Below are 25982 nucleotides of genomic sequence, written 5' to 3'. Positions count from 1 at the left end.
TAAAAGTCTAGTCACCTAATCCCAGCTCTACTGAATGGCTCAGGGATACTGAGCATGCCAGTCACTCTGTAACTTAATTTCCTCACATGTTAAATCAAATGAAAAAAAAAATGGGTTAGAAATGTCTAGTTCTGCTTTTCTAGCTAAAAATAAAATTGACACTGCTGTGGCTTAATTATGCAGCCCAGAAGATACTGAGAAAACATCTTGCTCCTTTTCAATGTATAGTCATCGACAGATGAGTGCGATTGATTTTGGTTAAGAATTTGTCGTATTAAGAGAAAGCAAGATGGCTTCTGGGCAGAATGTTTCTCAACTCAAACTGGCACTAACTGACTAACACGAGACTATGAATTCTGGTTTATAGTCAGGATTATACACTGTACACCTCAAGAGTCTTATTCCAAGAAAATCATTCATTACAGTTGAACAGACTTTGACCATTTTAGATGCGATGTTATGAAATTTATTGTTTACTGCTTCTTTCTAAAACAGTTACGTTGTCTTGCACAAAGACATCTGATAAGTAAATAGTATAATGCATGAGCACTATAGAGAGAAGCCTGGAGCCGTGCACTAGTTAGAAAAGAAGGCCTACTGTAGTAGGCAGCCTTGCGGACTGGCAGGAAGTAAAAGGAATGTAGGGAAAACCCATAAACCCACAAGTGCAGAGTCTTTAAAAGAGCAATTGTCCCTCTTCTGCATATCCTTATGTTCAAAACCCAGGCAGGTTATACAAGGCAGGTATGTTGCCCTGGGCAGAGGCTTAGAACTTTGCAGAGAAGTTTCAGTTAAGCATTCCAAAACCTTGGCATTTTATCTCCCAAGGTTGTATTTGAAATTTTAAAAAAGCAAAACAAACACTTCCTCTTATATTGCATCTTTGCGACATTCCCTTGGTTCCCCGTATGCTTTGTCCTCTTTTTCTCACGACTGCCAGCGCACTGTAGGAAACATGTGTACTACAAGGTTTGAGGCCATTTTTGATATGGTAATGGTCCAGAAAAATCCACCCACACCCACCGTCCCATATCCACTCCCTCCCCCCTCCCGCCACCACCACAAAATAGTCCCTCCCGTCCCTTTTCAGCTTCTAGCTGAATTTTTACTTTGAATTTTCAACTAATCCTAAAATGCATCATATGGTAATGGACCTTCAAGACCCTTTTTGTTGTTCGTACTGACCTGTTTTAAAAGTTCTATATTAGGAAGTGGATTGAGCTATCTATCCCACACTTAGAAACCCTTCAAAATGATAGTGGGTGCCCTGAAATTGCCCTTGCCCAATTTCTTAAGTAAGCAAGAGTATGCCTCTGGCCCTACCAATGCTTTATGATCATGTACTAAATTCTAGTCTTTGCTCATATGATGTATGTCCTTCGGTTATTTGGTAGTTCCACGGAATTTCTTTGCCAGCCATCAATAAAATAATGTCTCATTTTCACCTTTAGAATCACGTTAATCACTAACCTTTAAATTAAAAAGAAATTGAGGTGGAAGTTGATAGATTTGGAAGTTAATAGATAATGTTACCTAGGAATGGGATCTATTGAATTACAGGCATCCCTAGAGGATACAGTAAGACCACTCTTAATAGCGAATGGTGAAACCAAAGTACAAGGTCTATTTTAAGCTGTTAAATTTTGACATAAAAGTGCCCTTTATTCGGTATAAATATGGCATTCATGCAAAGATGAAATACACAAGGTGCCAAAGAGCTGTGAATCCCTCCCAGTGAGGCAGAATAGGCACCTCCCCCTCCTTCCAGCAAACGGAGCTCTGCCTCCCTGTGCCTCCAGCTTCCCACCCTTCCTGTAATAACACTGTTTGTGCTTTATGAGGTACCAGAATTTTAAAATGACCATTTATTTTAAAGGGATTTTTGGGTGTTCCATTACAAGTTCTCCTGAAACCTAATGATTGCTTTCCTTGTCTTCCAGTTGGAATGACTGGCTTTGGTACAGGGGTGGGGAAAGAAAGGGAAGTGTGTTACATTTATTTGAAAAATATTATTCCTCCATGATCTGAATTTTTTACAATGAGAGTCTGAATGGTTGAGTTATTATATTTCTGGCTGAATTTAGATTAGGGGTGTCTGATTAAAAAACCAGTTCAGTGTTAATATGCAGTGACTGTTTAAAAGCAAGTGCATTCTGTCTTTATCTTGTCATTGTACATGGTCTAGTGTGACCTAAGGACACTGCCATGCACACACATATATTATACTCTAACTCTATTCCCTTCATGCCCTAAACCCCTGCTTCTTAGTCTTCCTGTTAGTCCGTCGTTCCCTTGGAGAGGTTTACTCCCCAAGTAACAGATTCCTTCCCCCCTTGGCCCGTGTGGCAAAAATTCCACTGCCCTTTGCATAGTTTTGTTAAATCTTGGATGTAAATTTTAGAGCCCTCAGAATTTGGAGCTAGTATCTAGGTAAAAAAATGCTTAGCTGAGCTTTCAAGATAAATCATTTGTTTATGTGTATATGGGTGGCTTGTGTTTAGGCAGGATCTCATAGAGCCCCAGCCGGCTCTCTTGTGGCTCAGGCTAGCTCCAAGCTGTGCTTGTAGCCAGAGATGAACTTAAACTTTTGACCCTCCTGCACCCATCTCCCAAGTGCTAGAATTACAGGCATGTGCCTCCTTGCCCAGTCGATGAGTGCTGGAGTTTTAACTCAGGGAGAGCTAACTCATGTGCCTCCGTGCCCAGTCTATGGGTGCTGGAGATCTAACTCAGGGAGAGCTAACTCATGTGCCTCCGCACCCAGTCTATGGGTGCTGGAGATCTAACTCGTGTCTCCGCACCCAGGATTGTGTGTGTTAGTCACATGCTCTGCCAGCTGAGCTAGATCCGCATCCTGCAATCTAATTGTCTAAAACCCTGCACAGCCATTTGAAATGACTTTTACTACCTTTTCTCCCTTTAAAGGCTTTTTCCTCATTTGTTCAAATGTTGGTTTAATAAGCTATTTCAGATAACTAAGTGATCCAAAATGTCAAAAATACCAATTTTGCATTTTCCCCCAACCTTTTAAAGTGTGTGAGTGTACATGTGTTTTCTTCTTAAGCTGCGCGCTGGTCCATTTGATGAATTCCAGATTGCCACCATGCTCAAGGAGATTTTGAAAGGTCTGGACTACCTACATTCTGAAAAGAAAATTCACCGAGACATTAAAGGTATACAAAAGTCAAATAGAAACCTGAGAAAAACAGATTCATTTTGGAGAAGCTGAGAGATATTCATTTTGTTTTTCTTTGCCCTCTAGCCGCCAATGTCTTGCTTTCAGAACAAGGCGATGTTAAACTTGCTGACTTTGGAGTTGCTGGCCAGCTGACAGATACACAAATTAAAAGAAACACCTTTGTGGGAACTCCATTTTGGATGGCTCCTGAAGTTATTCAACAGTCAGCTTATGACTCTAAAGTAAAGTATTCACTGTCCAGATGGAATTCATTGGATATAGCCTTGTCGATAAGCTTTTTAATTTCTCCTTCCTTCACAAGTGTTTCTAAAAGAAATTATGTTCCATTGTGTTCCTTAATCATTTGTCTCATCAGTGTTGGAAATATTTGATCCCTATTTATTTCAATAGCTTTCCATCCCACTTGGAATCAAATCTAGAGTCCTTCTAGTCACCCATAAGGCCATTGGTGATCTGGCCATTGTTTGTCTGTCTGCCCCGATCTTCTACCCCTGTCATTTGTACTCTCTTTGCTCCAGCCATTATGGCCTCATTGTTCCTCAAACACAAGAACATTTTGACCTCAGGATTTTTCCTTGCTTTCCCCTTTGTGTGGAACAACCTATCTCTAAGCTGTCTCCCCTGCACAGAGATGTCTCTCCCAACCATCCCGCAGACACCTGTAGCTCCTTTCCCTACGTTGGTCATCATTCCCTTTTCTGCGCTTTGCTTCCCCACAGAACTTGGTCCCATCTCACATAATGTTACTCCTTCATCTGTCCCTCTTAGTAGAATGTAAGCCTCTTCAAGGCAAGGACTTTCATCTGGTTTATTTAGCATTCAAGTAGTATTGTGCCTGTACAAAACATGAGATTTAAATTTTGAATTCATGAGTTCCATTAATTAAAAATATTTTAATTATTATATGTTATATAATACTATTATATTATTATAATTCACCATATTTATTGATATGCCATTGCAGGGATTTTTGGGCAGCATCCTAGAATGGAGTTTCAAGGTGATAAACAGTTTTTGTTATTGTTTCCTTTTCAGGCTGACATTTGGTCACTGGGAATTACTGCTATTGAACTTGCCAAGGGAGAGCCTCCAAATTCTGACATGCATCCAATGAGAGTTCTGTTTCTTATTCCAAAAAACAACCCCCCAACTCTTGTTGGAGACTTTACTAAGTCTTTCAAGGAGTTTATTGATGCTTGCCTGAATAAGGATCCATCGTTTGTGAGTATATGGCATTACCGCTGTTGGTTTCCTATTGTTCCATCTACTTCTAACTGAGACAGTGTTTCCTATGGCGGAGAATACAGTGTGTGTGAAAACGTCTGTGATCCATTTGTACTGCTAATTCCACTCTGTTCTTAACCAGATCCTTAGTCCTTTTTCTCCTCCCTGACATCATCTTCTTAGTCCCCAGCTACCCAATCATTTCCTATTTCAAGGTTTGGAGAAATAATTAATTTTCTATTACATATTCCTTAAAGTACATGTGTACCTGCTAGTGATGGAATTGACTAAATTTATTATACGTTGTAGTGTTGTTAAAATAACCCTCCTTTCCACTCCTGATGATTAGAAACCCATGAGCACTTTTCTAAGCTAGATGTAGCTATGTTTATGTCGACAGTAAATATTCCAATAGTAATGAAATAATGAAAGCACTTGGTGTTTGCGTTCATATACGATAAGAATTAATGTTTGAGAGAAAAGCATATGCTACAATGTGGGCAGATAATGACAAAATCAGGGATTCATAAGATGTGCAGATAGCAAAATTACAACAATCTTGCTCATTTGGATGATTTTTAAAAAAATTACAGTCAGTGTAATAAAGTGTCTTAAAGTGTTGTTTTGACATTTTAGATGCTTGCTTTCTAAGTCCCACTCTTTCTGAGAAGGCTTTGTTGGCTGGCATGCTGGTGAGGTAGACCAGTATCAGCTTACTGTTGCTCTTTAACAAAGGAAGCTGTTAAAGCAGCGAATTTAATGTGCTTACCTTGACCCACCTCAAATAATCAAATCGTCAGCTTTCCTGTTACATTTTAACCGTCCTTGTGTCCGTAGATATTATTTTGTAGATTACAATTTAATAATTCATATGACGTTTTACCACCTACCTCTCTCCAAAAGATCCTCAAAATAGTCATGAGTCCTTCTTTCTTTGTGTGTGTGTGTCTGTTCCTTAGCGCCCTACAGCTAAAGAACTTTTAAAACACAAGTTCATTGTGAAAAATTCCAAGAAGACTTCGTATCTGACTGAACTGATCGATCGATTTAAGAGATGGAAGGCAGAAGGCCACAGTGATGATGAATCTGACTCCGAGGGCTCTGACTCGTAAGTACACATCGCTGCTGTTTTTATGTGGGCAACCCGTTCTCGTATGCTCTGCCTTTTTGCAATGACCTACCCTGCTTGCTTTAGACTAAGTTAAAAATCGCATTCTGAGGGCTCACTTCAGCCCCTCTTTACAGTCTGTGGGATACAATGAATTTGGATATATGCTTTGGAAGTGAAAAACCCTGCTTTTAAATGGTCTCGGTCTAACCCCTAGTGGATACTTGAGTACATTACAAAATTTTGGAATACGATTTGATTAAAGGTGTTCTATTAGTTCACAAAAAAAAAAAAAAAAAAAAAAAGCAGTAAGGAACTATGTTTTATCGTACTGCCGTGGCAACCTGTAGAACCCTTTGGAGAATTGTTCTCATGACCTTTCCTACCTCCTGGTCTCCAATCAAACTGATCAGACTGATCTGTGAACTGCTATACCTAGTTACTTAGGTATGATTTTTACCCTGTGGACAAGTTAGTCTTTTTGAAAAAAGACAGTGTTTGCATTAATAGTTCTGCTTCTTAACTTGTGCTCGTCTTAACTTGAGTAGAGGAATCCAAGGTAGGTAAACCTCTACAAAGGTAGTACCGAGTAGAGGAATCCAAGGTAGGTAAACCTCTACAAAGGTTTACCCCGTGTCTTCACACAAGATTCTCAAGCACCTGCATTTAGGAGAAATTGCCCAACATTGAAATGAATAAAATATATCAGGATAGTTTATACCAAATCTAAGGCTTGTTAACCCTAACTGCCCATGAAAACCTCTTGATGGAACTTTAAAAACACAAGGCATTCTGCTAGGGAGCCTGGTTCAGGCACAGGGGATGGCAGTATTAGCATATAGGGCTGTGCACATAGGATTTGGGTGGTCAATTAGAGCTGAGAAATGCTGCTGGTCTTGAATAAAAGAGTATCCACCTGAAACTGAGGTCAGATGCGGTATTGTATGGCGACTTTGTAAACACTGACACCGTAAGCTCTTCAGATTTGGTGTGTTTTGCCATGTCAAATTACTTAGTATCTTTGGTATTTCTTTAGGGAATCCACCAGCAGGGAAAGTAATACTCACCCTGAGTGGAGTTTCACCACTGTGCGCAAGAAGCCTGATCCAAAGAAACTCCAGAATGGGGAGGTATGTATATGGAGCTAATCATATAATTTAGAATAGTAGATTGCATCATATCATCTTCATATACATATCATCGTAAGTTTTTCTCATCTGATCATATCCTCCTTATAGGGTTTTTAAAAATAGTGTGATGAGATTATAATGTGCAAAACTTTGAGAATTTAATACTGTTGCATGCTTGTCTGCCTCCCTCTCTGCATAATAATGTTCATTTATCATTAATTGTGACCTAATTTAGTCATAAAAATCATTTAAATGGCCACTGTTACTTTTAAAATTCATTTCCATGTAGAGATGTAAACCCAGGGAATCAGATGTCTATTGGAGTCATAGACATTAGGGGGCTTCCACTGATGGTTGCGAATCTGTGACAGAAAGGAAATATGGGGACTAGTCTTATCTTGGGTCTTTTGAAGGGAAAACTCAAATTGATTCACATTTGCTATCAAATAAGTAAGAAAAGCCATGAATGATTATTTTAATTCCGTGTGTGTAATCTGTATCATTTCTTCAAAGGAGCAAGATCTTGTGCAAACCCTGAGCTGTTTGTCTATGATAATCACACCTGCATTTGCCGAAGTAAGTGTGGGTTATTTAGCATCCGCTATCGGTCTCGAGTGGCAGGATAGTCTAAATGTTATAGCTATCATTCTTTTCCAGCTTAAACAACAGGATGAGAATAATGCGAGCCGAAACCAGGCAATTGAAGAACTTGAGAAAAGCATCGCGGTGGCTGAAGCTGCCTGTCCTGGCATCACAGATAAAATGGTGAAGAAATTAATTGAAAAATTTCAAAAGTAAGTTTTAAGTATCGTTTTCAAAATTATGTTAACATTTCAGGTGTTAATTTATGGTGGAATATGGGTGCATTGATGCAGTCATTTATATTTTCCCCTATAGAATCACTTCTGAAGAGTTGTATACTTGAAAACAGCTTTGTTTCTTGTTTCTTGCCCATCTTAAACATTGCCTTTTGTGTGTGGGGTGGAGAATGGAGGGAGAGTGCTGCATATGCCTATCCACATGGGTATGTGGGTGAACTGTTTTGCACACGGACCTGTGTTGGAAATACATCAATATCAGATTTGTAACCCTATCAGTCTCCACCTTACTTTTTGAGGCAGGGCCTCTCACTGAACATGGAGTTTGCCCTTTTAGTAAGGCAATCTATCCAGTGATGCCCTGGAATACTCCTCTCTGTCCTCCAATGCTGAAGTCATGGGGCTGAGTCACACCTGACAACAACACGGGCACTAAAAATCTGAATTCAGGTCCTTGTTCTTGGACCTCAAGCACTTTACCCACTGAGCCAGTCCAGTAGTGCCCTTGAACTATTATATTTAGATATGGAAAGGCAGTTTTCTACCGAACCGAACAGCCTAGGTTTTTGCCCTCTTTTCTTCCATTAGCATTGAAATTTGGGCACATGTAACATTATGCATGTTTCCATTCCTAACAGTACTCTTAATATTTGCAGAAACACCACTAATCTGATTATTTCCAGTAACAAAGTTCTTCCGCTTGAGCCCTTATGAAATGTTGATTAAAAGGTGCAGAGAAGACAGTCCACATCAGGGGATCTCAACCTTCCTAACATGTGCGACCCTTTAATAAAGTTCCCCACGTTGTGCTGGCCTCTAACCATAAAATTACTTTCATTGCTACTTCATAACTGTAATTTTGCTACAGCTATGAATAGTGATGCAAATACCTGGGTTTTCTAATGGTCTTAGGTGACACCTGTGGAAGGGGCCATGACCCACAGGTTGAGAACTACTGCTAGAGCCAGTAATAGAGGCTTTGCTTGTGTTCAGTTTCTGCCTTGTTGCCTATTAACTTGATTTTGTTCAAAAAAGTTCTTACAGTTAATTTGAAATTTCTTTTCTTAAACAAGACTTTTGTATGTATACATACATATTCATAGCTTACGTGAGTTCAAACGTGATTGTACAGATCATAACTTTAAACCCATCATATCTCTTCTGCTTCCATCTTTAGATTTCCCTGTTCAACTGAGTTCAAGGTGAAACTAAATATGTGGCCTATAAGATCCCTCTTAATTGTCTTTCCATCCAATAAAGCCTACTGCTGAGGATTAAGGAGCTAGAGTAGTCTTAAAATCCCCCAGATTCTAAAAAAAAAAAAAAAAAAAAAACCCTCCCATCTCTTTTCCTGTTTACAACCAGATCCATTGCAAGTTAGGAGAGCAGATGCAGAGGAATTTTGGACCATCTTTGTATCTTTTAATATCCATCTACATAAGAGTCAAAGAAAAGAATTTGTCTCCATTTGTTGTAGAGTTCATGAGTGCGAAATATTGATTTATACTGTTCTTAATTTTACAGATGTTCTGCCAATGAGTCCTCTTAAAAATGTGTTGTTGCTATTGCTGGCTTCGGTTTCATACGGACCCAGAGAAACCCACCAAAGCTATGTCAACCTTAATAATGCTTAACCCATGAGCTCCAGGTGCCTTTGGATCTTTGCGACATTGAAGATTTAGGAGAAGCTTTCAAGTATTTTGTGATGGTGGCTATCATTTTGTATTTTAAAGAGATTATTTTGTAAGGAATAATTTTAATACTATAGTTTCACCTGTATTGTAGTAAATGTTGAGATACAGTTGTTTTTTTTTTAACGTTAGGTACCATTATTTCTTATGTTACTAGAATGAATACTATTTGGTTTTCAATCTTTAGTTAACTGTACACTCATGAAACATACAGGTCTTTCAAAGTCATCCTAAATATTGAACGTCTGTAAATCATCAAGCTTCAAAAAGTATTCCTTTTTTTTATGCGAACATTCGAAAAATGACTATGTGTAGGGAGGTAGAAATAAGTCATACCTTCTTAAAACAAATATTTGTAATAAGCTCTTGGAAAAAACACCTAGAAAAGTATTAATTTTTCTAGCAAGGTGTTCTGGATTCCAGGCAGCTCCATGTTTATCATACTTGAGAACCTTGTGTTTGAAGCACCATTTCCAGGCAACATGTAGCAGAAGAAGTACCTCTTGGTATTTTTATCTTCTCTTTAAGATGGAAGAAGCGGTTAACCCTTATTTACCATGGTTAGACGTTTAAAGTAATCTCACTTAGCCAAGGATGAGGGTTTGGTTAAACTGGAGGAATTAGTCTGGCTTCAACCTTCAAATCTTCAGCTCAAATAATATTGTACATGCTTGGATTTAGAAAAGTTTTAGAGACCTTGTTGTCTTGTGAGTAAATACCTGATTCATAGTTATGAACATAATGACACCAGCATCTTTTGTCATGGTAACTCAATTTTCGTAGAACTATTTATATATTTTTTCTTTATAATTATCCACACATAAGCATAGTGTGTTCAGTTTTGAAAAGGTATTTAAGTGAACATTGTCTAGCTCATATGAAAATACCATAGGGCATGAACATTTCTCCTCATACAAAGGTAAGATAGACTGTACAGTTAATTTTCAGTTCTATTTATGGTACTGTTAAGTGGGTAATATCCTTTTTTAGCCCTATATATATATATATACTATGTTTGCCTAAGTGCTGAACTGGGGCTATAGTTTCATAGCTGTAGGCTTGTTGGCACTGATTAATTTTGACAGTTATGATTTTCGTGTTTGTATCTGCACATTTGATTTTTGCACAAATGATTTTTAAAATGTCTGGACAACTGCCAAATATTAAGAGAAAGATGTTGTGTAAGTAAACAATAGAGTTTTTAGTTGAAGTGGCCATTACATGCCTTCTTTCAAAAAAGAAATTCAAACACTTGAGAAGGTATAGTGTTATATGTCATGAAAATTCTTTGCATTGGTGCCTGTGCGCTAACAGTTGCTCTTACTTGATTATATTTTGAAGTCATGATTCGGTTAGAGTTTTCATCAGTTCTGTAACTGAAACTCAATTACACTTTGTTCTCCACAGTGCTCTACAAATACTTGTGTGACTTGAATCATGGATTACATTCGTATTTTTGTCAAAATAAAATCTACCAGTTCATAAATTGATTATGTAAAACCTTACCACATAACTGCATCCCAAATACAGCTTGTATTGCTTGCTCATTGGAGCTTTTGTCCTATAGACTGTTTCTAGGTAAAGCATACTTCAGTGTTTGGGGGATTTTAAAAAATAAATATTTAAATGTTATGATCCTTGATGCTTGTTCTCTTGAGGGTAGGTCTGATATGTTATTCTAATTGTTTTAAAATAGTTCTCCTTTTCCTTCTATTATTGGAACATAACCAAGGTTTCCATTGAAACTAAAAATTACCAAGAATTGATTCCACTTACAGCTGAACACATATATCCTGCCTCCTCCCTTAACAACATTATTAAGTCCTTTCAAAAATGTCTTCAGACAACCAACTCAATGATCTCCCTAGTTACTATTTTAAATAAAAATCACATACAGATTTGAAATTTATAGTTCTGAAGGAAACTGTACATTTAGCCAAAGTGTTTAGAAATGAAGATGAGATAAGAAAAACCGTATAAAACATAAAATTTTAAATTTCTTGTGGGGAAAAGATTACAGGTAATTTTAAAAAATAATAAAGATCTATATAAATTACACCTAGGTGGTCAAGCTTCTGTATATTCATAGTTTTCAATAACTACTGTACACTTGTGACTTAGTGGATTTGTGTCCAGGAATAGAAGAAAAGGGGTGGGTTGAAGCACATAAAAGCTGTTTTTGCTGAGGTAGAGAATAAAGAAATGTGTTATCTAGCTTTTCACTTATTAAATCACATATAAAATTGTTTATTCTATCACTTCACTTCCTTGAGGATTGGTAGACAAATATTGAATGAGTCAAGAATAGAATTTTGAGGGTTGGAGAAATTGCCCGGTGCTTAAGAACACTGGCTGCTTCAGCAAAGGACCTAGGTTGGGTTCCTAGCACCAACATGGTGGTTCACAAGTGTCTGTAACTCCCATTCCAGGGGATCCCACCCCATCTTCTGGCCTCTACAGGCAGCAGGCACACACATGGTATGCTTACTCATACACATGACGTTTTTGAAAAAGCAGTCAAATTGAGCTTAACACCATGTTACATCGCTGTAACCTCTAGCACACTGCAGGCTGGGGCAAGAGGACCAGGAGTTGGAGACCACCCTCAGCTTCTTGAGGAAATTAAGAAACAATCACACAACAGAATTTTTGGTCCCTTTCAAAGCCTGGTGGTGGTGCTCTCTCTTTTGATCTCAGTCAGTCTTTGTCTCCACATCACCCCAGACATTCATTTCTTCCTGTCTCTATTCTTTTTCCATCTTCTAACTATCCTATTCTATAGATATAGGCCACAACCATCTACTTCTGAATTTTATTAAAACAAAAAGAAAGTCATACGTCTAACTTCTGTTTGAGTGGATCTTCCATTGCTCTTTATTAAAATAACACCTCAGATCTTTGCCTACATGCATGCAACCAAGGTATGGCAAAAATGTACTCCAGCAGGAGAAATTAATAAACAAACTTGCTTGTTAACATTGATTTCCACCATATATCATAAGTAGTTATGAAGAGAGAAATTAGAAGTCAACACCATAATGTCTTCATCAGGCACACATCTGACATGAGACATGGGCCTAATCCAAGAACCTCCAGCATTGAGAATTCTGTTAAATCCTCTATTAATTCTCTACATGTTCTGCTGAGGGGAACTATGCCACTCAATTACATATATTGAGATTCTTAGTATGTAACAAGACTGTTCACTGGGTCCCGAACAAGTCATCAGGAGAGAAACCATAGTTTAGTGTTACATAAGCACACACACACAAACCCAACATAATCATGGACTACTAAATCACCACGCGACATTAGGAGCCAGTCCCATACACCAACCCACATCATTGTTCTTCAGCTTTGAAGATGGTCTTCATTGATAATATCTGCTCAAAGAAATGTAGAATGGTGATGGTGTACACCTCCCTCTCACTGCCATAGGAGAAGGCATGTTCCAGAGTCTGCTCAGAGGAAATAAAAGAACGAAGTTCATAGATGGAGACAGTGACTTAATCTTTCATAAACTGAGTGCCTGCAATGAGCAGACTCCATTAGCATCAATTGAGATGACTAAGGAGAAGGTGTACGGAAAGGCTCTTAGGTCTTACCTAAGGCGGTAACAGGGAACAGACCAGGAACATTCACAGAGTTCACTCTTCTAAGCTAAGAAATAGTTGCACGGTTTTAGCAAAGTCCTATCTTCAGCATCTGGCATGGTGAAAGAAATATCTTCATCTTCTTCATCTAGCTGCAGACTACCAGAAGACAAGCGGATTCGGGCCCTGGGTGACTTTGTTCCTTTGCCATACAAAGAGTAGTAGTCTGGTTTAAGAATCTCTGATTCTGAATCACTGGACTCACTAACTACGTATCTTTCTGCCGAGCTCTGATCCATTAGAACTGTGGGGAACCCCTGCTCTGCGAATGTACATGTAAAGGGATCTGTTTTACGAGTCAAAGCAGGACAGGGCCCTAAAGGTCTAAATTCTGACCCAAAAGGAAAACGGATAGTTTTCATGTCTGAATGGCTCTGAGATCTTTTAGGAGTTTGCTCTTGAAGGTTATATGCAAAAGCATCATCCAAATGTGGGTCTTCCTCCTCTAGGTCTACATTGATATTGCTCCTCCCACTAGTTCTAGCCATAGCTTCTTGGAGTTCTTGAAGGTCTTGCTGTAAACTTTTTATCCTGATATTCCTGGGGCTCCTTTTGACTGGTTTTACTGCACCAGGATCTAGATAGCTGTCTGGTCTGACACTTTCCTCTGCCATGATTGGAGACCGCCTGGGTACCTGGGGTGGCTTGTCCACATAAAAAAAGACTTGAGGAGGCATGATATCTACCTGCTGGCTAGTACAAGGAATATAGGGCACATCGGTGTATGTGAGCTGCCTTGCTGGACTCACTTTGCTTGTGAAAGCAGGAGATGTGCTGCTTATGTGATTGTCCACACACTTCGAGCTTGTCTGGAAGGAGCTTAGAGGGCTCCGTTCCTCAAAAAAGTCTATGGGATCAGGGTCAGTGTTGAAGACAGGATCTGCGTAAACAAAGGTGAAAGAGGAACTGCTTTGGGATGGATGGAGTGATGTGGGATCTGCCTCTGGTTTGGACCGCTCCAGCTCGGCTGCAAATGTCACCTCAACCGCTGAGTTTCTCCTTCTCTTGTCTAGCATAGGCTCAGATGTGTGCGCGCCATCCACGTTTCGGTAGTAGCCACTGCCATAGGGAAGTCTCAGGTCTTCCACCTTGAAAACCCAGATACGTTGATGTCAGATGGGTTAGGTTAGATATGTAAAGAAAGGTAATGCCTTACACCATGTCCCAAGTTATAGGTGAGAAAATACATGTGGCACTCTTCATTCTCAGTGACATCTCATTTATAGACTCCACGTTTCATGGGTCCTTCAGGTACCCTTCTATTTCAAGCAGTTCATTTCAGTAGCTATGTCAGAGAAGTAGCAATCCTACCCCTATCTGCCTTTGACTAGCATGTTCACCTTAGACACCACAGTCTAGCATGTGCACCTTAGACACCACAGTCTTACGTTCCTACTCCAGCCTCCTCCATATTTTGTAGAAAAGAGAGCTGTGGATGGCCTGAGAGATTCATAATCTCCATGATCCCTTTCACCAGTCTACATCTGATGCCTTTTGGATAAATGCCATCTGTGATTTGAGTGAAGGCATGGGAGTTTATGGCGCCTGCAATTAACTTTTGTAGACAGAAAAATGATCAACAATTTTCCTGACCTAAGTCTCAAATGAGGCGATCATTTTACAGTTCCAGGGGTGTTACTGTATCTAGAAATCATGTTATCCAATTAAGCAACACCGTATGCCTTTCTTGAAGTCTTATGGTTTCCACTGTTTTTTTTAAAAGACCTTTTAAATTTAAAATATGAAGCCTTACAACTGTATTATTATCTTATTTTTAAAGATGTTGATAGTACAGATTGCAATTTGAAGGTACACCAGGGATTTCACTTATACACAGTACACAGTTAGTTGTAGTTTACAAAATGGCCTATTAGCAGGAAGGGCTGGCTGTGCCAAGACCTCCCCAAGGGACTAACCCTAGACGGAGTGACCTTGGGACACAGTAGGTAGATCTGGCAAAATCAACTCTTGGAAGCATTTGAAGACTGGATGACTTATACCTAAAGAAGTAGGGCTTTTCCGAAACCTTACTTGTTTGGACACGTCTGAGAGGATGTCTGGGGATGACCTGCAGTGCCGTTCGTGATACTGAGATGGGTACTGTTTCCTGCAAGCCCCAAACAGAGAAGTCATTGAAATGCCCGTTATGCAAATTATAGGCTGCATAGACATTTCTATAGTCAACTTCCAATCGGCATGAGAAGAGAGAAGGAAAAGGGTGCACCTTTCAAATGGCAGGCTCTTTAACCTCCCCTTTTTCCCATATTCCAAAAGTTGCCTTTGAGTTCTTCCACTATCGTAAAGAAAAGACAAAAAAATCATTAATTCTGTCATAAGCCTATATGCCAATAAAGCCCGACACCCTCACCTTTGACCCTTAAACTGTCTGGATGAGTGGCATACATTGTGACTCTCAGTCATGTTGATTCTATACCTACTTCTCTGGACACCAAGAAGAGAGCGATTTCATCTACCCAAAAAATAGGCTTAAAAAAAACCTGTAAAATACAAATACCAAGTGACTCTTACTCTACATACTCGTTCTATGGAGGCTAATTAGATTCCCAACCCAAGGTGGATGCAAAGCAGCTAACAAAACAGTAAAATAATGCTGCAGGTAGGCTCATACCAGTAAAGATATCCAGCTGAGTGCTGGGAGGAACACAAGAGACAGGAAGAAGTCACAAGAATAAGAAAACCCAAAATTTCATTTAGCAAAGGGCAAGGCCTACCATTCCATCCCTACCTAAGGCTATCACTGCACAACGGCCTGCAAAGGCTAAGAAGGGAGTTTTATAAGAAGTCGGGTCATTAAGAAAGAGCAAAATGCGCTCAATATCATCTGTTTAAGAACACAGGGATTTGTAGAGTACACTTTGGAAACATTCCAACAAAAATATGTTTTTTTAATATCTCTATTCTTACAAGGCAGGTTTCCAGGGTCTGAAAAATTCCTTATGTGGAAACATTGTGATTAGAATTATTTTTGTAATCACTAGAGTTTTGTAAGCCTCTCCCTGTGGATTTCAAGGCTATGTGTGTTCAAACAGAAACAAGATCTCAAGTCTACCTCTCTTCAATTCCCCTAAGGTGGTAACTGTATTGAGAAGCCTCTAGTGCAGGATTGCTCCATCTTTCAAACCTCTTGATCCCCGTCCAGTGTTTTCTCACTCTATCTTTTCCCTAAATGCCATTAATGGATATGGTTGACCTTTCCTTCCACATCCTGCATATAAGCTGCCTTTCAGGGAGACAGTAAGTTTATTGAATACAATTTTTCAAGTACCCTCTGCTACCCTACATCTTCACTGTAATTCTGACCCAACCCCTTTGGTTAGTAAATACTGACCTAATGCAATGCACCAAGAATGAACAGTAAGGAATATTTATAATCTTTCAAGTGACTTAAATGGATTCTTTATTACTTCTGGAATTCTGACTCCTCCCACTGTTTCCCATGGATTGAAAAGAAGCAGTGTGCATGGTCTTCCCATGCACAGTGTGTAATTACCTGTAGCGGAAACTGGAGCCCTTGCTGCAGAGAAGGGTCTTGGGCTTTGACTTGGGCTCTTCGGAAAGCCTGAAGAAAGCATGGTACTCCACACAAGTCTTCCAGAAAGCCTTGCACGCGTCTCGGCTAGCCATGGTAAACTCCAAAGTGTCTTTGCACAACACCTGTATAAACCATTTTCTATCAAGCAAAACATCCTGCGAGAATACCAGAGACCTTCCGACCTTCAAAACTGACAGTCCAGCAGCCCATGAAGTGTCTGGTTTTCTGTTTGGCTCCCCATAGGCTCCATAGTCACTGGAACCAAAGGAGTAGCAACCTCCCAAAGATCAGACACTGCATCCACTCATACGGTAAGCCTTGTCTCAGAAGCCAGGCTTGCTTCACACACTCCCCTCCCTTTAAATGCTGTTCTGCCTTGCCTCTTTGCTGCCAGAAACATTTCAGGAAGCTGTAAATTAGGTTAAAATGAATATCAAAAGGCTTCTTTTTCAAGGTGGCAAGAAGGTATAAATGACCAAAAGGCAAGGGGAAGGGGGGAGATTTCATTCCCACTGTAAGGATGATTGAATGAATAGGAGTGTTTTCAATGACCCAGCTAGAAATACACCTTCCTCTATATACTTTCTCATACTGCAGCGCCTTGTATTTCTCTCTTGGCGTAGTCCGTATTTTAATGTGTCCTAAGGGAACTTCGATTTACAGTTCTAAAGTACAAGCTTTTCCTATCTTGAGTCACCGTGTACACCCATTGGCCCAAGGCTCTATGGAGGATCCCAGCTGTCTTTTCACCAGCTCCACCAGCAGTCAGAACTGACTGCCCGCTCCTCTCATTCCTTGTCAGGTTCCTGCATATAGCCCCTGAGGCTTCCCATGAAGTTCACACTGGTTGCATGAACTATTCAAATGAACGCCTTTACATAACACCAAGATCTAGGCAGTGTAATCCAAACTTGATCTTCTGTAGGTCCAAATTAGTTGTTCTTCTATAGGCCCAAATTAGTTGATACACATATAGTTTTTCCCCTCATGGTCAGTCATTAAAACATCCTTCCTAACACCTTTTTTCTTACCCCATGCAGTGAAAAATAACCTAAGAATGACTTATTTTGCTTATATGAACACCTACTTCTCACATTCTGCTCAGCCCAAGCATGTAGTTGATATTTGATAATTTTCGCTTAAGGGAAGTGTGTGAAGATACTTTATAAAATATAAAAGAGAAGGTCAAACAATTACTTCTGTCTTAGATCTGGTGGCCCCCATTTAACTCATCAGATCCTCAACGACGCTATCCACAGAGACTTGCCTTTCAGCCCAGCTGCCTCATTTTCCTATTGCATCATTTGTTCTGAAGTGCAAATCAGATGTCATAGTGTTTTGCCTTTAGTTAAAGCATCATTAAATCTCTGCTCAGTTTATATAGAAGACAAAGAGGGACCCATGACCCCTCAGGACCAGGCACCTTTCACCATTTATATTCAAACCATTTCTAGAGCAACAGCAAAACTCCAAGTGAACAGAAATGCAATGTATTAGAAACCTACTCACCAAAATATTAGCATGAAGTTTGATGAGAAAATGCTTTCTCTTAAAACTCAACTTGCGGATCTTAGCCCAGTTGAAAGTATTAATCTTTGTATTTCCCTATAAGGAAACACATAGCCAGTTTCAGAACATACTTGCATGCGTTGGGTTGTGCCACAGTAAAAGTACGATGGAAAGTACTGTTCATGAATAAGAGCCTGCGGAACTTAAGCATTGCAGGTAGGGAACACGTTCCTCCAGTATATAAGCAAGAAGGAGCAACAGGGAGACTTTTAAGGCAGTACAGTGAGATCACAGCAGAACGGATTGCTATAATGCCTTCTGCGATCTCACCCCTCCCTGTCTCCACATAACACGTGCTAAGAGAAAAAGCCCGTTTATCCTGCCGCCTCATTTATTCTAATAAATCTTCAGCAGTTCGTTGCTGGCCACATCATCAAATGTGGGCGGGGTTTTGTTGCTCAATATACAATCATCTCTCCTACTGCTTGTTACTTCAAACTTCCGTCTATACCTGTACCATCATTCTTGTGACCTCTTCATTCTCCCTTGCCCCAAATGCCTCTACCAGTGCAGATAGCTCACTCTCTGGGACATTCTGACAGTAGCTCATTTCTAGCTCCTCTAAGGAATTTTCGTTTTAAGCAGAGCAGGAAAACCAAAATTGTCTAGCGGAGTTGGGGGGGGGGGGCGTGATGGTAGAAGACAATGGCACTTCAAGTTGATTTCTAACTTGAAATCCCAAATCCCAGGGAAACAATGGTGTGGGAAATGGCAACAGTGGCTAGTAAGATTCAACATTAATGCCCTACCAGCTGACACCGGTCACACCCAATGCAGAGTTCTAAGAAAGAGCACATCACAGTTTGGATCACTCGGGGTGACTCTTAACCATTTGGCAAATACTAAAGCCTAAGGTTTTGAGTATCTGAATCTACAGTCAAAGAGTCCCTAGGAGCCTCTTGATTTTTCTCACTTCACCATGCTTGCCTAATCTGAAGTGTGATGGTCTCAAAGCCCAGACAGTACATTACTGATCGCACACAGAGGCAAATCACATTGTGGGGAGAGGGCTTTTGTACACCATTTATTAGCTCTACTTCCCTTGTAGTTGGTGGTATGACAAAGCCCTATAACCCTCTGGGGAACAGATATTCAAGTTGAAGTCACGATAACCACTCCCAGCACACTGAAGGGCACTCAAGGGAAGAGTTGTTACCCGTAACACCAGTACTCCCATGTGAGCAACCGCCAGGTGGATCTGCATCCCTTCACCATCGCTGGCAGGCTGAGGTCTGATGCCATACATATCCAGCTTCCTAGCTATGTCCAGTAGCAGAATGTCTGATTCAGCTGGGCTCCGGCCACTGCAACGGGAAGGGATTCATGAGCCCATCAAATGCAGCAAAACTTACCCCGTCCCTCAACCTTTTCACCAAGAGATGCACACGGACTGAGCGTGTTCTTGGGACTGAAGCTTCTCAAATGTAAAGCCTGCTCTCAAGAGTCTGTCCTAACTTTAGTGTCCTCCACTGGGAAAGCAGGGGCCAGGGAACGTACTTACATGTGCTGCTGATGAAAGTGCATGATCTTGCTCTCTAAACAGTCTTGGCTTGGTAAATACTGGGTTTGTACCAGGTGCTTCCTAACTGTTTCTTCATGAAAGTCTCCTAATTCTGCTGTACAATAGAAAAGTGACAGTTTTCACATTTCCATTAAGAAATTAATGTACAACCTAAGAAACCTCCCGTTCGGCCCCCAAAAGCCTTTTCTCCGCAGCTAGTTTGGCCTAATCCTCCATCACGCCCCATACTTTGAGTATATTTCTGTCTGTACAGGGGGAAGTAATGGACTTGTTCTCGCGTCGCAAGCAGTGGGTTTCTGTGAGCTCTCAGCTTGTATTGCGGGTTACACACCCAGAACAGACATTAAAAGCTCCAAAATCCATTTTAAAAGAGGAAAGCCAGGCACACAGGGATTCTCAGATGAGTACACAGGAAAAAAGATGACATGGGGACACAGAATGAAGACTGCCTTCATCAAGATGATGAGAGAGGCTTCGAGCTGAAGGAAACCTTCCAAGGCCTTCATCTTAGACTCCAGCCTCCAGGACGGTGAGGAGTCATCTGTCTCATTAAACTTCCCAGTCTTCGAGATTTCCCTGTTAGGAACCTAGTAAAGACTAAGATATCCCAAATTTCCTTCTACTATGACTAGCCATTGTCATAAGCAGAGAAGAAAAAAATATTAACTAGAGTGCACGCTAACTACAGCCTAGTCATCAGTCGGTCCTTGGGGAATTTAGTAAATCCCCAACAATTTGAGTCCCTGATAGACAATTCATCCTTTCCAAATCACTGGAAGTTTATCTATGAGGCTGATTTACTCTTTTTCAGACATTTCCAGTCTTGTTAGAGACAACTACTACAGGATAAAGTCTGCCCTGGCAGCTGCACACTTACGATTCTCTGCCCCTACTGTAAATGCCCTTTGTCTTTTTTGTTTTCTTTCGAATTGTTATGTTTTCTGTGTCTAAGATTCATATGAGTTGTTTTCTGATTATTTTTTCTCCTAAAGTCAACGTTTAAAACACTTTGTTCTCCACTGTTGCTTTTAATCTAAGATAACTGGACAAGAAGAGATATAGCCACACTTGTTATTCACATGTTCTCTCTCTCTCTCTCTCTCTCTCTCTCTCTCTCTCTCTCTCTCTCTCTCTCTCTCCTTATAACTTAACCACAACATTTCTCCCTTCCATGTCCTCCCTCCAAAGCCTTACATGTACCCTTCCCCACTGTCCTTCCAATTATGGCCTCCTTTTTCATTAATTGTTATTGCATGCATATATGTATATACATACATACTGTAGGCCATATATAGTGCTTAAGAGTAACACACTCTTTGTGGAATCCTGTGATATTCTCATTTTGAGTAAAATACATGTACTTGGCTAAGAACACTATATAAATAAGGAACTAAAGAAACCATATTCAATCTGATAAAAAGTTCTCTATGAAAATAATCTGTGGCTAACAATATATTCCATATCACATAGCGAGAGAATAAAGATTTTCCCTTAAAGGCAGGAATAAGATAAAGAAGCTTGCTTTGGCCACATCATCCAGAATTGTACTTATGAGCATAGTAAGTGCAAACAGACCAGAAAAAGATACTTGAAAGTTTTGTAACGTAAATGAAAAGATAAAATTGTCTTCTGGAGATATAAAGATTTACAAATTTCCAGTTTTTACAGAGTTACAATATTTACAGATTTCCAAGAAACAAATAGAGAACAATGAAGCTTAAATGAAAAGTCAAGAACTAAACTCTCAGAGTTCTTTTTTACAAAGCTGTCAAGATAATGCAGTGAAGAAATAAAAATCTTTTTAATGAATTGTTCCAGGACAAAGGGAAATCCATCTGAAAAAATACAATACAAACCAGTTACAGTTAAATCATCACTCTGTCTGTCAAGAATCTAGCATATACCCAGCAATGCTACCTGAATTTCTTCCAGAAGAACCCTTCTGACCTTTCTAAATAGTTGGCCGTTTATCTGTGACCTCATGCAACACACCACACAAGTGCACTGGAAGTGAACTCAAAATAGATCAGAGGCCTACACCTAAGGGGGTAGGTAACCTAGGAAAGAACTAGAAGAAAACTAAGGAGAAGATTGTCTTGTGGCTATCAGAATTTTTTTAAAAAAGAAACCATTTTAAAATTCAATGGTAAGATAAAACGTTTCAAAACAGGCAAAAATATTTCAATGAGCATGGATCAATCTCATTCTCTCTCTCTCTCTCTCTCTCTCTCTCTCTCTGAATAATCACATGAAAAGGTGTTCAAAACAATTGGTTGGTCATTAGAACGATGCTAGTTACAATTCTTATGTTTGTACCCACAGTCCTGGCCTCTTAACCTTGACCAGAGAGGCCTCCTTTTGCATTGGACTGCTGTCAATACATTTAGAGACTCCTAATTGGTCAAAGTACTGTAAATAGGAGATTAAGCGTTCAGCCCTAAATGGAATAGCCTCACCACCAAGCATAGTTCAGGAAACAGAAAAATAGGGGCAAGGAGGCAGAGAGAATAACAGGGCTGGAGGATGGGAAGGATTGCTGTGAGATGCTGTCCTCTGAACATAAGCCAGTGCACTATGAACTCACAGCAGCTGTGATTACCTGCACAATTCAAAGGAGCCAAAATTCTGGTATAGATAGGGGAGGTGGTCTCTGGGCCCCAGGCTTTAGTGTGGAGCTACTGGCAGTTCGTAGCTGCTGGAGAAGGGAGAAAATCGCTCTTCTTTGAGTGGGTAACCACTGGTAGATTTCCTGTGTTCCAGGGAATGGTCCCATAACAATGCACATGGGGGCAGTACTAACTGGACTTAATGGGTTATCAAAAACAAAACAAAACAAAATAGAAGGTATGAAGTTGGGAGGGGCATATATTGGGGGATACAGAGGGAACTGGACTGGAAAACCAGCGGGGTCTGACCATATTTCATTGTAGGAAATATCAAAGAATGAGAATAAAGAAAAAAGCTAGTTATGCAAGTAATAAGATATTTCTTTCTACCTACTAGGACAGTCATAATTCCAAGTTATATCCCCATCCCTGAGAGGTTTCTGTTCACATTATAGAAGTGTTCTAAACTGGACTGTAGTCATAGCTGGATGGGCATGAATTTACTAAAACCCATTGGTTTGTGCATTAGAAATGGGCAAACTTTACAGCATGTAAATTATACAATTGAGTCACTTTTTTTTAGAATACAGCACACACTCACACACATCATATATGAACATCTTTCAGGTTCCTTAAGAACAAAACCCTTTAACGACCATCAGGAAAATGTAAGAACACAAGACACTGTTAATTTCCTCTCCATGTACTTCTGTGACAATTTCACAGGAAAAGTGGTATCATCAGTGGCAGAAACTGTCAGCTGCTCTGTTCAAGTGTTAGGCCTTTCTGGCCCAACTCCTATCACCTTTCCTTAAGCTCTCCTCTTATGGTTCTGCCTACTACCACCATTCTCTGCTAAGAGCAAGAGTTCACCAAAGCAGTCAATATGGTTTCCTTAAAACTTAATTCAGATTGTGTTCTTATATTTAAAACAGCGGCCAAGAATTCCTTCTGATGGAAGTGCTTCTGATGATGAAAAGGAAAAATGGTCTTTTTTCTCCTACCTCGGTCTTCTGTCCCATGGTTCCTGTCTCATTTAGAGTTGTGTTCTAGATCTTCAATGTACTTGGAACTCTCCTCTACTTACTCACTAAGGATGCAGACATTCACAAAGCCTTCTTGATGTTTTTTAAACACACCAGGCATGTCCTCCCCTCTGGCCTTTTCCACAGAGTTTTCCCTATGTGTGGTCCTCTCTGTCACTGGACTTGGCTCCTTGGCTTACTTTTGTGTCTCCTACAAACTATTGTTCAGTTGTCACCTTCATGCTAGGCTTAACCTCCCCACTTTATTGAAATGCCTAGCACCCACACCTAGAATCCCCCATCTCCCTTCTATGCCCTATTTTTCTTCATTGCTCTCATCCCCTCCGAGCATTCATATGATTTTTTTGTTGTTATTATTTTGGCCATTGTCTGACTCTCTTGCACTGCTAAAATGTGAGGTCCATGAAGACAAGGGCTGTGTCATAGCTCACTACTGTGCTCTTGATGCTTATAATAGGATCTAGCAAGGTGGCACTTAGCCCATATTTTTGTTGTTTAATGAATGATGAAGAAAGATCATACTATGTGTTTCTAAGAAGGACTATTCATCTAAATTATGCAAAGAATGTTTGGTAGGGACTATCTGGCTACAGGTGCATAAAAGAGATATAAGTACTAAAATGCCAATTCCATATGTTTGGGCTCTTGAATGTCTAGCCTAAAGCAGGGACTCAGCAAGTACTGGACCAGTGAGAAAATAGGCAGATAAATAAGCAATTGGGCTGTGATTCTGTGTGTGACCTTGAGTCTTCTGAGTCTGACTGGGATTGACTGAAATGCTAACTCGCTAGACCCACACCTTTTGCTCCACAAAATCAATGTCTTTTGACCACATACCTTCTGGAAAAGCCTAAGTAGTCTGTACTTCACGTGAAATGGTCATTGGGCAATGCCCAACTCTACATGGAAGAACTGTTAAGAATAAAATTGGGCTCCCCCTGCCCGCAGAGATCACCTGGAGCCCGACCCTCTCAACTGCTTTCTAAAGAGGTAACTGATGGATAGGAAGCTCCTCCTTGCTGCTCTATGCCATGCATCATATGTCAGTGCCAAGAATGACACTGGGCACGTGGCTCGTGGCTTCATTTGTCACCATGTCTCCTAGATAAAAGCTATTCTTGAGTTATGTGTGGTCATTCTTCATGCCCTGTATACAATGCTTCTTGTGCCATCACCAATTTTATGCTGTTTTCTCAGCCCATCTTCACATTCAATTCCCGTGTGTTCCTTTCCTTTAAGCCCAGTACAGAATCCACCTCCTCCATCAACTTTCCGTGATGCCTATGGCATTTTCCATCTGCTGCCTCTTTGAGAGTCCGGAGCTCTCTTTTCCTAGCTGGGAGTCCCTTGACACACTGCCTAGGATGTAGTGCCGATCCAAGCACTTCACTGTGTTGCTCTTAGCAAAATCCGAAGTCTACCATTTATGGACTGGTAGAAAGGTAATGAACAAAGGTCAGAAATGAACTTACGAAATAAACAAAAAATAAACCCCGAAGTTATGATTCTGCAGGATTATCAAGGAACATTGTATTCTTGGGAGGCTTCTTCAAAATAGAGAAAGTCCAGCTGGCCTTTGAAAAGATGTTATCTCACACCGCCTAGACCCTACCCTCCAGACTGAGGGAACAGCATGGCCTGGCCTGTGTAATTTCCTCCCAGGCAGGCCCCCACGCTTCCCCAGGCTCCTCCATTCTACCTTCACTGTTATTGCTAGTCCAACTGCTAGGCTGCTGACATGCTAGGAACACTGGCCTAAGCCTGGTGACTTTCAGTCTCTTTCCACCTTCCCCACTCCACGATTTACTCTCTGCAGAAAACATGGAGATATAGCCTAGGGCAAGCAGAGGGAGCAGGGACTCCTCCGTTAAATCCATGGCAAGAATTATTCAACCCAGTTCCTGGACAGCAAGTCAAGGGATGGTGACAGCAGGGTAGGTAGACTGAAGTAGGATCAAACCAGCACTTACTTTTACCCATCAAAAGCACCTCCATGAGATGGCATTCTTGTCGCTACTTTAAATACAAGAATGTCAGGCTCAGAGAAATAAGGGAGCTTGCTTCACAGTAATGACAAGGGACAAGATTTCATTCGGATCTCAATGAATGTGATGAAGAGCCACTTCACTGTCTCTGAACAAGGTCTTCTTTCCTCTTAAGGCTGAATGAATACAGTGTCAAGCAGGCAAACTGGAGGTATTTAGCTCTGTCCCTGGTGAATGGGAAAGACGTAGAGTTTTGGTACTTACATTGTAAGATGTGCGACACCATTAATGCTGTACAGTTGTCACTGCATGGAAGCCTTCCCAGAGCCAAGTCCTTCTTGATTTGAAGAGTAAACAGATACCTGTAAAGGATTGGAGGAAGAGATCTCGACAAAGAAGCAGGAATACAGAAGGAAATTTTCCTTTCTCCAGACCCAAGCTAATTCTAAGAATGAACAGCATCAGAGGCCTTTGGGCGGGGGGTGAATCATACATAGGCTTTGCTTCAGAACCAACCCAATCCCAGCCCACAGCTGGCTGACCCAGCACATTGGCAGGTTCCGCAACTGTTAAGAATTGCCCTGACTGTAGCCTGCCACCAGCTTGAGGGGCTCGGCCAATCCTCTGCTAGTGCTTTCTACCAGGGAAACCACCACATCCGGAGCTAGAGAAGCGGGAGCCCCAGGAAGCACGAACAGACTCTGGGGGACACCGAGAGCAGCCAGGTAGGTAGGGCCAGGGGAGCAGGAGCAATCACCCTATTTTAAAATGACACCAAGCTCTTATGAGCAGGCTGTAGCGCTAGGATACTGGAACCCGTGCTGGAACCTAACATCTGCCGCGGAATGTAGGCTACCTACCCAAAGAGCAGATCTCAG

The 25982-nt window shown here is 40.6% G+C and overlaps 2 protein-coding genes across 2 annotated transcripts in view; one reads left to right on the top strand and one right to left on the bottom strand.

Moving 5' to 3' along the window:
• Positions 1-10802, top strand: part of Stk26 (serine/threonine kinase 26) — a 55154-nt gene extending 44352 nt beyond the window's left edge. The window contains exons 5-12 of the mRNA XM_048450352.3: positions 3065-3173; positions 3263-3420; positions 4235-4420; positions 5383-5531; positions 6568-6661; positions 7175-7237; positions 7319-7455; positions 9004-10802. Of these exons, the coding sequence (XP_048306309.1) occupies positions 3065-3173; positions 3263-3420; positions 4235-4420; positions 5383-5531; positions 6568-6661; positions 7175-7237; positions 7319-7455; positions 9004-9028 (921 nt within the window). The 3' untranslated portion in view covers positions 9029-10802. The remainder of the gene's footprint in view (positions 1-3064; positions 3174-3262; positions 3421-4234; positions 4421-5382; positions 5532-6567; positions 6662-7174; positions 7238-7318; positions 7456-9003) is intronic.
• A 1263-nt stretch (positions 10803-12065) lies between these two features.
• Frmd7 (FERM domain containing 7) overlaps positions 12066-25982 on the bottom strand; it is a 43242-nt gene continuing 29325 nt past the window's right edge. Inside the window, exons 5-12 of the mRNA XM_085684832.2 lie at positions 25369-25466; positions 19447-19561; positions 19102-19249; positions 17886-17981; positions 16335-16498; positions 15048-15116; positions 14855-14930; positions 12066-13911 (exon numbers count right to left, since the gene is read on the bottom strand). Of these exons, the coding sequence (XP_085540958.2) occupies positions 12826-13911; positions 14855-14930; positions 15048-15116; positions 16335-16498; positions 17886-17981; positions 19102-19249; positions 19447-19561; positions 25369-25466 (1852 nt within the window). The 3' untranslated portion in view covers positions 12066-12825. The remainder of the gene's footprint in view (positions 13912-14854; positions 14931-15047; positions 15117-16334; positions 16499-17885; positions 17982-19101; positions 19250-19446; positions 19562-25368; positions 25467-25982) is intronic.

The sequence above is a fragment of the Myodes glareolus genome, chromosome X (genome assembly GCF_982192425.1).
Source record: "Myodes glareolus chromosome X, mMyoGla1.1, whole genome shotgun sequence".
NCBI classification, from domain to species: Eukaryota; Metazoa; Chordata; class Mammalia; order Rodentia; family Cricetidae; genus Myodes; species Myodes glareolus.
The sequence above is the reverse complement of the archived record's forward strand: the minus strand, read 5'-3'. Positions and strand labels throughout refer to the sequence as shown.